This window comes from Chelon labrosus (genome assembly GCF_963514085.1).
Source record: "Chelon labrosus genome assembly, chromosome: 10".
NCBI lineage: Eukaryota > Metazoa > Chordata > Actinopteri > Mugiliformes > Mugilidae > Chelon > Chelon labrosus.
The window spans coordinates 8,561,303-8,573,099 of NC_140360.1; the positions used below are offsets into that span (position 1 = coordinate 8,561,303).

The 11,797-nt window shown below is 42.2% G+C and overlaps 1 protein-coding gene across 1 annotated transcript; it reads right to left on the bottom strand.

Moving 5' to 3' along the window:
* Positions 1 to 1,047: 1,047 nt before the first annotated feature.
* Positions 1,048 to 4,056, bottom strand: tprg1l (tumor protein p63 regulated 1-like). Its single transcript, XM_084554057.1, has 6 exons — positions 3,644 to 4,056; positions 3,401 to 3,492; positions 3,136 to 3,186; positions 2,898 to 3,023; positions 1,824 to 1,977; positions 1,048 to 1,315 (listed from the first exon to the last, which is right to left on the bottom strand). Exons 1-6 carry the CDS (start codon positions 3,869 to 3,871, stop codon positions 1,121 to 1,123), a joined length of 846 nt encoding a protein of 281 aa, XP_084410183.1. The 5' UTR covers positions 3,872 to 4,056; the 3' UTR covers positions 1,048 to 1,120.
* Between the last annotated feature and the right edge of the window lie 7,741 nt (positions 4,057 to 11,797).

Sequence of the window (11,797 nt, forward strand, 5' to 3'; positions counted from 1 at the left end):
GATGGACGGCTGAACGGCTCCTCAAAAGTGAAGCAGAAGCAAGTAGAGCTCCCCCTGGTGGCTGGCTGCAGTATAGGTCATAAGCTCCACCCCCTTAATGTTAGTGGATGGGACTTGGGCCAAAATAAAACACTAAAATACACGTAAAATAATTTTTTTTCAAGAATGGTTTCTGTCATTTTACGTAGTTAATACAGGATAAGTTTTGTTTTAGTTAGCAGTGTATAATCCAACATTTCAGCGCCAGTGTCCCTGGGAAAATAGCGTCAGTTTGGCCAATGCAAGGACGTGTTCACGTTGTCCATATTTATACAGTCTATGGTACAGCCCCTCCATACACTTGAGCAAAAATATCATTTAAGTAAATATAAACATGGGGAATAAAACATGGCAGCACTGATCAAGCATTAGGGATGATGAAAAGTGAACTCCTCCTATAATTTGTGACAGTAGCTGAGCCCAGAGCTTTTCAGCGCAGCAGTCCAGTCCAATCCTGTCCTGCTGCAGTTTCCCTACTATAACATACACTACAGTAATCATGTGACGTTACCATTAAGCTCAATCCATCAGCTGCTCTTCCATACCAAGAAGCTACGCTATGGCTCTGTGTTCTGAACAAAGCAATTCTTCGTTTCTAACCATATCGTGTATCAAATATGGAACATGTTCATGGCTAATGTTATGCTTTCACTGCTCTCAAAGCACATATATAATCATTTAACCTTAAATGTCACATTAGTTTAGACAATATGCCATTAAGCTGTTAAACAGGAAGCATGAGACTACAAGATGGTCAGTGTAAAGTAAGTTCTCTGTCCTCTATCTCCTGCCTATGTCACACGGTTATACCCTCCTGAAGGGAGGCCTAAGTCCTGTCAGATCTCTGTTTGATGACAAGCAACTGGGGACACAAAAAAAACAAACAACAGTCCATGCAGCTCATCATTTACCTACAGAAGGCTGACCACTCGCCTGTGACACCAACCTAACGAGGTGCGTACATCTCACGGGCTCAACTTACACACACAGTTTGCACATAACGCCGTAGCTTCCTTCAGACAGTGCAGTGTAACACAGACACATGGGTTGAACTCTTGTAATTGAGAGGAACTGAGTGGATTTAGAAGCCGATCTTGCCCCGTGTCATGGAGTAGCCCAACTTGGCTTCATTGTTGATGAAAGACATAATCCCCAGATAGGTTTCGATGAGCAGGGGTCTTTCCAGGATCAGGACGCCGTTGGCGCGGCCGGGGATGGGGTGCTCCTTGTGGGCCTTCTTCACTGCCTGCACCAGCTGGGTCCGGAAGTTGTCCAACTTGGGAATAAGAGAAGAAGAACATGAAACCAGAACAGAACAAGCCTTCAAACATTTCTTTACATAATACAGAATTAGTGTCTAGAATGAAGTCTCCTAATGTTGGTCTCAACTGTGAAATAATGGATACAGCTGAATTAGTTCCATTTAGCTCTGAATGAGAAAATACTCCCAGTAAATTGCCCCGGGTGGTGTTGTTGCCTTGCCAATAAGAAAAAAAAAAGCCACACAACTTTGAAAAGAACTTTTCAACCTCTTATCTACACTGATTTAATTTGTATGAATAACCATCATTCTCTCAAGGGATGAATTACGTCTTTAAGGCAGCAGCAGCAATCAGCCTGTTGTTTTCAGCTGGCCTCTGACTGCAGTGGTCAACACAAAACACGCCTCTCATTTCAAGCTTTAAATGCTCATTTGTTTTCGTTTTTAACAAAGTCAAGTGATATAATAGGTGAATTGCTCAAAACTAACGTCTAGCCTGTTTTTGTTGTTGAAGGGATCGTACCTGGCAGAGAGTGGCCACCTTCTCATCAGCGTGGGCCATGGGATGTTCTGTGAAGGTGGAGTAGGGCAAGTCTGTGGACCAGGGGTTCCAGCGGTTTAAGAACGAAGCCCGCGGACGTTTGTCCCACTGGACACGGATCCCGTAGCCCTCTCTTCTGTAAGACGGCACAGCAGCGTAAGAACAGGGTCACGTCTTCACTCTGGTCAAGCTGAGCTTTCATGTTTTTGTTTTTTTTTAGTTCTTCCCTTACTTTATTTGTATTTCACAGCTCTCAGTCCTTTTGGAAACATTTCTATTTACGCAGTTAAGTCAATGTACACTCACCTGCCAATTCATTAGGTACAATTATGAAAGTAACTGCATTCTTATATAACAGTCCTGCAGTAAATGCTCCTTCATGACTGTTCTAATGTGCAGCTATTGAAACTGTAAGAAATGTGGTAATTCAACTGATTTTTTTTTTTTTTTTTTTTAAAGGATATAGCCTATTAAGATGGGGTGGACAAAATAATAGAAACATGTGCTGATACACCCCTATATTACCACAAACCACAGCCTCCATAACTTCCATCAAGATAAGATTTAGTGCAGGATTGTTATATTAGAACTACTGTACCTAATGAACTGGCAAGTGTGTATTTTTTTTGATGAGACGCACTATGTCTGTCATTTTAGCAGTTTGCTTGAACACATTCATGTTATAGTTACACAATGATTATGGCCTCAAAGGACACGGACTCCAGACATTTTACCTGCTTAACTGATAAAGAATTAATTAATACATATCCATATTAAACAGCTTTTGAAACAATTGCTCAATTTCCTTTGGCCCCTTAAAGAAGGGACGTCCAATAATAGGATCTGACTATTAATCAACATTTTATTAATCATATATTAACATTAAATAACAATATTATTATTAATGATGTAGGTTTTACAACTAAAACTATAAATTCCTTGCTGCAATGTTTTACTGATTACTTCACATGCACTACTGGACTGGATACATGTTTCTAACACTTCAATAAGCATAAATAACCATTTGCTGTTCAGGACTAAAAGGCGTTGACGTACTTGTTGAGGGACTTGGGTGGGAACTCAAACTCTCCCACTGAGATGGTGTCCACGGCGTTGAGGGAGATCCTGATCACTTGCTGACACAGCAGGTTAATGAAGTCGTACTTGCACACCAGCAGGGACCTGATCACACAAAATAAAAGACCGTGTCAGCGGACAAGTGTCAGACGTCCAAAGCTACGGGCAGGCAGCAGAACATTTCCTCAGGTCAGAAAAACACACTTTTTAAACTCACCTGTCAGTTATAAGCACAAGCCTCTCCTTCTCATTGTTCCAGTGGTCAATTCTGTGGAAGCACCAAATAAAATAAATAACTTTTAGACTGTTGCAAAGCAGATGATGATACACAGCTTTAATAAAGAGCTGGCTAAATGCAAGTAAATATAATCCCAGCTAGTATGCAGCCTGCAGCTGAGGTGCATGCATAGAGTTAACCCCGCAGTGCATGCAGCATATTTATGCCATGATCAAACACAGCTACATGTTGGTGGTCTACTCACTCGGTTAGCAGCCAGACGCTCTGCACCTCTCCATCCTCAGATGGAAGCGCCACGCTCCGGATGTCGCTCACAGCCTGCTCAATGGCACCTGGCTGAGATCAGCATCACACGACTGTCAGTCATCAGCGTTATCTGACAGAGGCCAGCGGATGTGCAGCTGTCTTAACAATAACAACGCACCGCACTGACTACTAGCGTTTGCGCGTATCCTTAGAGCCTGAGCGTTTACACGGAACAACTTACCCTGAACACGAAGTAGTCCTTGACTTTCGCCTGCATCGTGGGGTTGTGCACATGAAAGGGCGTCAGCGTTTGTAACGGGGGGCAGCAGGCCACGGAGGCTGCGTGTCCGAGGCTTCGCTCGGCCTCCGGGGGCGTGAAGGCAACCTCGACCCCCTCCTCGGCATCTGCGGGGTGGAGAACCGCAGCGCCCGGGCTCTCCGGCTCCATGGTGTCGTTCAGCTGAAGCATGGCGGAGGCAACGCTGTTCCAGGAGCTTCCCGACTTACTGCGCCGACTGTTAGATTAGAAAATGTCCTTCCGAGGATGCAGACTCACCCATTGCGCACGACGAATAATGTTTTGATTGTGGGGGGCATCGAGGAAGTAGTTCCCTCTTGCTTCACTTCCCCCCTTTGATTTCCTTCCTCTTAAAGGGACACAGTGTCTTTAACCTAGCTCATAATAGAAACAGGTGTTTGGCGTGGATGAGCTCATTTTATAGTCACCAGTAAAATAATCTCAGTCAGGATATTAATCTGACTATATAATCATGTAATCATAATGTCTCCACACATCATTAGCCTGCTCCAGTGTTTTATTGGCCCAGATTAAAATAAGGTTAATCCACTATCTGTCTGTTTGTTTTGTTCAGCCTAGCTTCAACATAGTCTATCCTTGAAGGTCAAGCCTTTGTATATTACATAATCAGAGCTAGTGTGGAATCTCTTAAATTTTCAGGGATGAAGACTGTATAGCCTTAGAGGTGCACAGTCAGGACGGTTAAACCAAGCAATTGTTTGGGGCCTCTTGGGAAAAACAAAATGAGAAAGGTGGGCCCAGATAGATAACCTTTGGCACAGTCAGCTGTGAGTCTGGTAACACATTTATCGTTACAGGGTGTGTTTCTACCAAGAGAAGGAAGTTGCATATGTGCAATTGCATAGTCCTTCAACCAATCAGTGCCATTCATTTAGTTGGAAACTAGTTCATCTCCACACACACACACACACACACACAGATGAAAAAAGCCCACCTGAACAATTCAACAGGCCCAGCAGATCTTTGCCAGCACATAATCCGTGACTCCAGAAAAGTTGGGCAGAGGAAGTCAGGCAACCTTTCAGGCCGAAGACAAACCTATGAAAACCCTACAGTCACCCCAACCGTCAGGACAAATAAATGTTTTATGCCTTTAGTGCCGTCCACTCTATCTACTAATCTCTATATATACTCTATAAACTCTATCAAGGAAGGTGATGATTAGCCATTAAATATTCAGGTGCGCAATACATCATAAACCTTTTGAGTGTCTTGACATACTTTCACTTTATGATTATGATGACAAAGTAGGTCAATAACAATTGACCAAAGATCACCAGCAGATCTTTGCCAGAGCATAATCCGTGAATCAGAAAAGCAGGCCCCGATTGTGTCAACCCCCGGGTCCTGAGGACTTGCGCTTCACAGCTGTCTGGCATCCTGCACTTCATCTTCAACCTGAGTCTGAAGCTGGAAAGGATGCCGGTGCTATGGAAAACATCCTGTGTAGTGCCGGTGCCCAAGAAGCCCGTCCCATCTGGCCTCAACGACTTCAGACCGGTTGCACTGACGTCATGTTATGAAGGTCCTGGAGAGACTCATCCTGGCTCAGCTGAGACCCCTGGTGGCCCCTGTCTTGGACCCTCTTCAGTTTGCGTATCAGCCTCATGTTGGTGTGGATGATGCTGTCATCTACCTGCTGCACCGTCCTCACTCTCACCCTGTCATGGTGGGAAGGGCTCTGTGAGGATCATGTTCTTTGATTTCTCCAGTGCTTTTAACACCATTCAGCCCTCTCTGATGAGTGAGAAGCTGCTCAGGATGGGTGTCAGCTCCTCCATTGTCTCCTGGATTGCTGATTACTTGTCTGACAGGCCCCGGTTTGTGCGGCTGGGTGGCTCCCTGTCTGATACTGTTGTCAGTAATATGTTCACCCTTTACACCTCTGATTTCCAGTACAGCTCTGGGTCCCTCCACCTGCAGAAGTTCTCTGATGACTCTGCAGTGGTTGGGTGTATTAGTGATGGACATGAGGATGAGTACAGGACACTGATCGGAGACTTTGTGGAGTGGTCCCAGGCAAACCACCTACTCCTGAATGTGGACAAGACCAAGAAGCTGGTCATTGACTTCAGGAGGAAGAGGACACCAGCAGTGCCCATCACCATCTAGGGCCTGGTTGTGGAAGTAGTGGACCAATATAAGTACCTGGGAGTCCACATGAATAGCAGACTGGACTGGAGGGACAGCAGTGATGCTGGGTACAATAAGGGACTGAGTAGACTCTACTTCCTGAAGAAGCTTAGGTCTTTTAACGTATGCAGCAAGTTGCTGGAGATTTTCTACCAGTCTGTTGTTGCAAGCACCCTGTACTTTACTGTGGTTTGTTGTGGGAGCAGCACCAGCAAAAAGGACATAAGTGGGATCGACAAATTGATCCGAAAGGCTGGTCATGTGATTGGCAGTTAGTTGGAGACGTTTGTCTCAGTGAGGGACAAGAGGACTCACCTTTCTGTAACAGATAACTCTGTGTTATTCATGTTAATGGACACTACTGCGCCTTACACCTTACCCTGTGTATATAATATATATTCTTTTGTCTCTATTTCTTGTACATTTGTCCATATGCTAATATGCTAATTTGTATAGTTTTTCTAATACTATTTTTATTTTATTTTACTAGATTTTATTTTGATTATTTTATTTTATTTAATCTTTCTTTTATCTGTGGTTCTTAAGAGTGCTTTTTTTTTTTTTTTATGTTCAACTAAGCTACTGTGACCAAGCAATTTCCCTTGTGGATGAATAAAGTTTATCTAAGTCTAAGTTGGGCTGACGAAGTCAGGCCATCTTTAAGGCCGAAGACAAACCTATGAAAACTCTACAGTCCATCAACAATAATCCACAACCCCCTCTAATTGCCCCCCTTAAATCTACCCAGTGACATTTAGCTAGTTTGGACTGGGGAAATCTCACATGTCTGTATTTGTCTGGGGCCCCACAGCAGCTAGGATCACCACTGTCTAAACTAAACATATTAGTATTAGTGTCAGAACAGTTGAATGTGTTTTTAATTATGCCTCTAGTGTCATCCACTCTATCCACTAATCTCTATCTTTATCTCTATCTATACTCTATAAACTCTTTTGACTATAATTGTATTATAATATTTTTTCTGCTTGTTAATTTTTTAAATTCTCATTATTCTCAAGTGCATAGTACGTTTACTGCACCACTTAATAATGTCTCTCTGAGCCTCTGAAGCAGAAGCCACAAGTAAAGCACAGATTAGATTTGCAAGCAAAAATAAAAGACAGATGTACTCATTACCTCCTTGAATTTAAACATCATTAAAAACATTCTTCATCAATACATTTCCATGCAAACATGTTAATTCTGGCCAACATAATCAGAGTATCTCAGTTATGTAAGGCTGAAATATCCTCCTGACTACCAGTAGTTGTAAACCTGAATATCTCCCATCCACTGCGTTCTACTGAATTAACTCCTATTGCTATCTACAGAGGACATTTAGGGCAGTGATACCAAATATGAAAGGGTGGGGCTTTGGTAACTTTCTCTTTCTCATTAAGGAAAATATCATCCAGTTATATGATATCTTAAAAATCAAAACTTTTTTTCAGTATTCTAATTACCTTACAAAGACTGAGGAATTTAAAAAAAGTGTGATTTGACTGGTTTCATGGTAGTCTGGAGGATATAACTAAATAACGTAACAGTCGCCTCTAGTGGAGGCTCTTGGTAGCAACAAGCCATAGATGCAGATCATTACAAACTGTTCAAGAGGTTGTGGTGCAAGACTGTGCTAAAAATAAGATGATAAACCAACTTCATCTGTAAACAAAGACATCTCTCTGCGAGATGATGTGGTCAGTGTTGGTCTTCAGTCTATCCATGATTTGATGCTGTGAAAGCAAACATTTCTACACATTTTCTGTAGTTCTGGTACCACGTCCTCCACTGTTGAATGTTTCTTCACCATGCTACCAAGTAAGCAATGTCCCACTGGAATCTTGAGACTCAGCCATAGTTGGACAATAGCTGGAAGTTGATTTACTAAATAGTATCTGATCAATAGATTACAGTGTCACCTAAGCACTGCTTCGATGGAAAGATTCAAGCTTAAATAGCTTAAACTGAAACACTGATACTTTATTTTAGTTGGACTTCCCCTGGATGCTCTGACTGAGGAGGTAGCTTTAATATGACAAGTCTGAAATAACAACTGTTATCATCTGCACTTGCTTCAGATAAGAAAAACAACTTCTGGTAATAATTGATCACCTACAGTTAAGACACTATTTAAGGCTGGGCTCAACACAAACTAGAAAATTCATCTTCATAGGCAGACACTTTGTGAACAAGATGGCAAAGTTTTACCCATTGTTCCTGCTGATCTGCTGTGTCTCTTCAACTCAGCTTCAAACAGAGTCTGACAGTGACATTACTCCACAATTACGGCAAACTGATAATAGCTCTGAAAACCGACAAACCTGTACAAGTGACATCCATGCTCTGCTGAGAGAGATGAGCGCCTTGTTGGGAGGACTGAAGGTGGAGGTGACGCACTTACAGAAAGAGAACGAAGGTACAATAGTCTGTAATTTAGAAGTATGATACTGAAATGTTTGCAAAGAATGTGTCTTACCATGTGTTCATTTTTTAGCTCAAGCAGCTAAATTGAGAGAACTGGAGCTGCAAAAGACTGAGTTGGACAAGCTGAAGCAACAGTACCAAGGTAAATCAGCTATACTCATTCATTCATTATCTGTGTGTAATAATACATAATGTTTGTCTTTTAGAGGGGGCATATCCCGGCAGTCATTGGGTTAGAGACAGGGTACACTCCGGTCAGGTCGCCAGTCACAGAAAAGATCTAACACTGAAAGACAGAACAATCATTCACACTCACCTATGGCTAATTTCAAAACACCAATTAACCTAAAATTAATGTCTTTGGACTGTGGCTGGAAGTCGGAGCACCCAGCAGAGGGAGAACATGCAAACTCCAAACAGAAAAGCGCCAGCTGGTGGGTTCAAACCCAGAACCACCTTGTGTCACATCAGAATTACACATTATTCGACCACTTACACATTGAAATTGTCAATATGTCTGTGAAGATTCTCATTCATAGAGTTTATGGTATTGTTCAAACACTTGTTGGGTTTCTTGAAGACGTGTCGGCACTCATCCATATACCTTCTTCTGTTCTAAATGACTGACGGAGAATTGGACCCTACCAGTCATTTAGATCTGAAGAAGCCACTTGGATAAGCAGTTAAACATCTTCAAGAAAGTCCAACAAGTCCAGTCTTCTGAGGTGTCAGTGCTAACCACTACACAACTGTACCGTAGCAACAGTTGTGTCACATCAAAATCAAGGAACACACAGAAGTTATCATTCTATACAGTAATAGCACAGAATTGGATGACTAGTAGTGGATAGGAAATTAGAGGGCAAGAGCTCTGAGCCAGAGAAAAGAAAGTGGAGGATGCGAGAGAGGAGAGAGAAGAAATAAGGAGGACATGTGTTTGGTGCATCGTCCCCCAGCAGCCTAGGCCTATAGCAGCATAACTAAGGGATGGTTTAGTCCAGCCCTAACTATAAGCTTGATCAAAAAGGAAAGTCTTAAGCCTGACCTCATTTATTCATTATCTGTACATGTTTGTCTGTTAGATGGGGGCCTACCAGTCATTAGGTTAGAGACAGGGTACATTCCAGACAGGTCGCCAGTCACAGAATAGGACTAACACAGAAAAACAGAACAATCATTCACACTCACCTATGGCTAATTTCAAAACACCAATTAACCTAACATTAATGTCTTTGGACTGTGGCTGGAAGTTGGAGCACACGGCAGAGGGAGAACACTCCAAACAGAAAAGCACCAGCTGGTGGGTTCAAACCCAGAACCACCTTGTGTCACATCAGAATTACACATTATTCGACCACTTACACATTGAAATTGTCAATATGTCTGTGAAGATTCTCATTCATAGAGTTTATGGTATTGTTCAAACACTTGTTGGGTTTCTTGAAGACGTGTCGGCACTCATCCATATACCTTCTTCTGTTCTAAATGACTGACGGAGAATTGGACCCTACCAGTCATTTAGATCTGAAGAAGCCACTTGGATAAGCAGTTAAACATCTTCAAGAAAGTCCAACAAGTCCAGTCTCCTTTGTTTAGGCTCTAAATGTATTTGCAAATGTATTTACTGTTCCTTCTGGACAGTACTGAAACAATATCCAGGTTTTCAGTTACTAAAGCAAACCTTCAGGTGAAAATAATTGATGATGAAATACTTCAAACAATGATTACTTACACAAGAGACCATAGTTTATTTCATGCTGCTACTTTTTGGATTAATTTTAGGACAGGAAGGAGAACTGATAAACCTTAAAGCCAGAACCAACATCACAGAAAACCATGTGGAGCTGCAAAAGACTGAGCTGGACAAGCTGAAGCAACAGTACCAAGGTAAATGAGCAACACTCATTCATTATCTGTAAATGTTTGTCTTCTAGAGGGAAGCCTATCCCAACAGTCACTGGGTTAGAGACGGGGTACAGTCTGGAGAGGTCGCCAGTCTATCACAGGGCTAATACACAAAGACAAAAACAACCATTCATACTCACATGCACACCTATGGCTAATATAGAAACACCAATTAACATTAATGTCTGTGGACTGTGGCAGGAAGTCAGAGCACATGGCAAAGGGAGACCATGCAAATTCCAAACAGAAAAGAGCCAGCTGGCGGGTTCAAACTACACAACGATGCTGTAGCAACAGTCATGTTACATCGCATTATTTGACCCATTACAAACTGTCTGTCTCTGAAGATTCTCAGTCATAGAGCTCATGGTATTGTTCAAACACTTGTTGGGTTTCTTGAAGACGTGTCACCACTCACCCATATATCATGTTCAGTTCTAAATGGCTGGCGGAGAATTGGGGAACCCAAACTCCCTACCAGTCATTGAGATCTGAAGAAGCCACTTGGTGGTGAAACGTCTTCAAGAAAGTCCAACAGTCCAGTTTCCTTTGTTTAGACTCTCAATGTATTTACAAGGGATATGGCATAGTTCTTCTGGACAGTACTGAAACTATATCCAGGCTTTCAGTTACTAAAGCAAACCTCCTTCCTGACCTTCTTAGGACAGGAAGGAGAACTGATGAACCTTAAAGCCAGGACCAACATCACAGAAAACCATGTGGAGGCTCTGAAGAAAGCAGGGGAAGGTTTGTGAATTTAGAAACAAGCTCTTTATAGCAACAATCCACTCACTGTCACATCAGTCACTGACTGTGATATGAGTATGTTTGTCTCTCTCTCAGTGAAACAAGTGGCTTTCTCAGCCTCTCTGCTGGATTCAGGTGAAGGAACCACTGGACCATTCAACGCATTCACAACTCTGGTTTTCAGACACGTTGTTACAAATATTGGAAATGCCTACAGCCCTAATACAGGTTCTTCAAATACATAGATTTAAGCAATATGATTATTTTCTTTTTGCAATATTGACAGCAATTCTTCTTTTACATTTACTGAAGAAAACAAAAATGTGTCTTTCAGGTTTTTTCATTGCACCAGTGAGAGGCGCCTACCACTTTGAGTTCTACATTGGTGCACATGGACATAATTCACATGGTTCCGCTGCAGTGCTGGTCAGGAATGGAGAACATGTTTTTTCGGCATATGAAAATCAGCCTTCTGGTTTTGGGAGTAGTTCTAATGGTGTCACGTTGCTATTAGAGGTTGGAGATGTTGTGTTTGTGCGCTTGTGGGTAAACTCAAGGATTTTTGACAATGAAAATCACCACAGTACCTTCAGTGGTCATCTGCTTTTCGCCATGTGAGCAGAACAACCCATTTTGTCTTCATCTACTTCATACGATAGCTGTACATGCAGTGTATATTGTGGAGGAAATTTCTCTTGAAATCAAAGAAATCAGAAGACTGTGGTCACAGCACAGACAAGGAACAAAGCAGAGAGAGTGACTAATGAGCAAAGAATACACAATGTACATCTGTTTTATACTTCATATCTACTGGGTGTCACATTACTCCCTCCCTGACACCGACCACTGAAAGAACACAATACAGAA

Bases quoted from the DNA above. Each gene is read 5' to 3' on its own strand.
- tprg1l (XM_084554057.1), bottom strand. From the start codon at position 3,871: ATGCTTCAGCTGAACGACACCATGGAGCCGGAGAGCCCGGGCGCTGCG. The intron at 1,978-2,897 runs GTACGTCAACGC...GCCGTCTTACAG, and splicing joins CCACCCAAGTCCCTCAACAA to AAGAGAGGGCTACGGGATCC. The intron at 1,316-1,823 runs GTACGATCCCTT...CTTATTCCCAAG, and splicing joins AGGTGGCCACTCTCTGCCAG to TTGGACAACTTCCGGACCCA.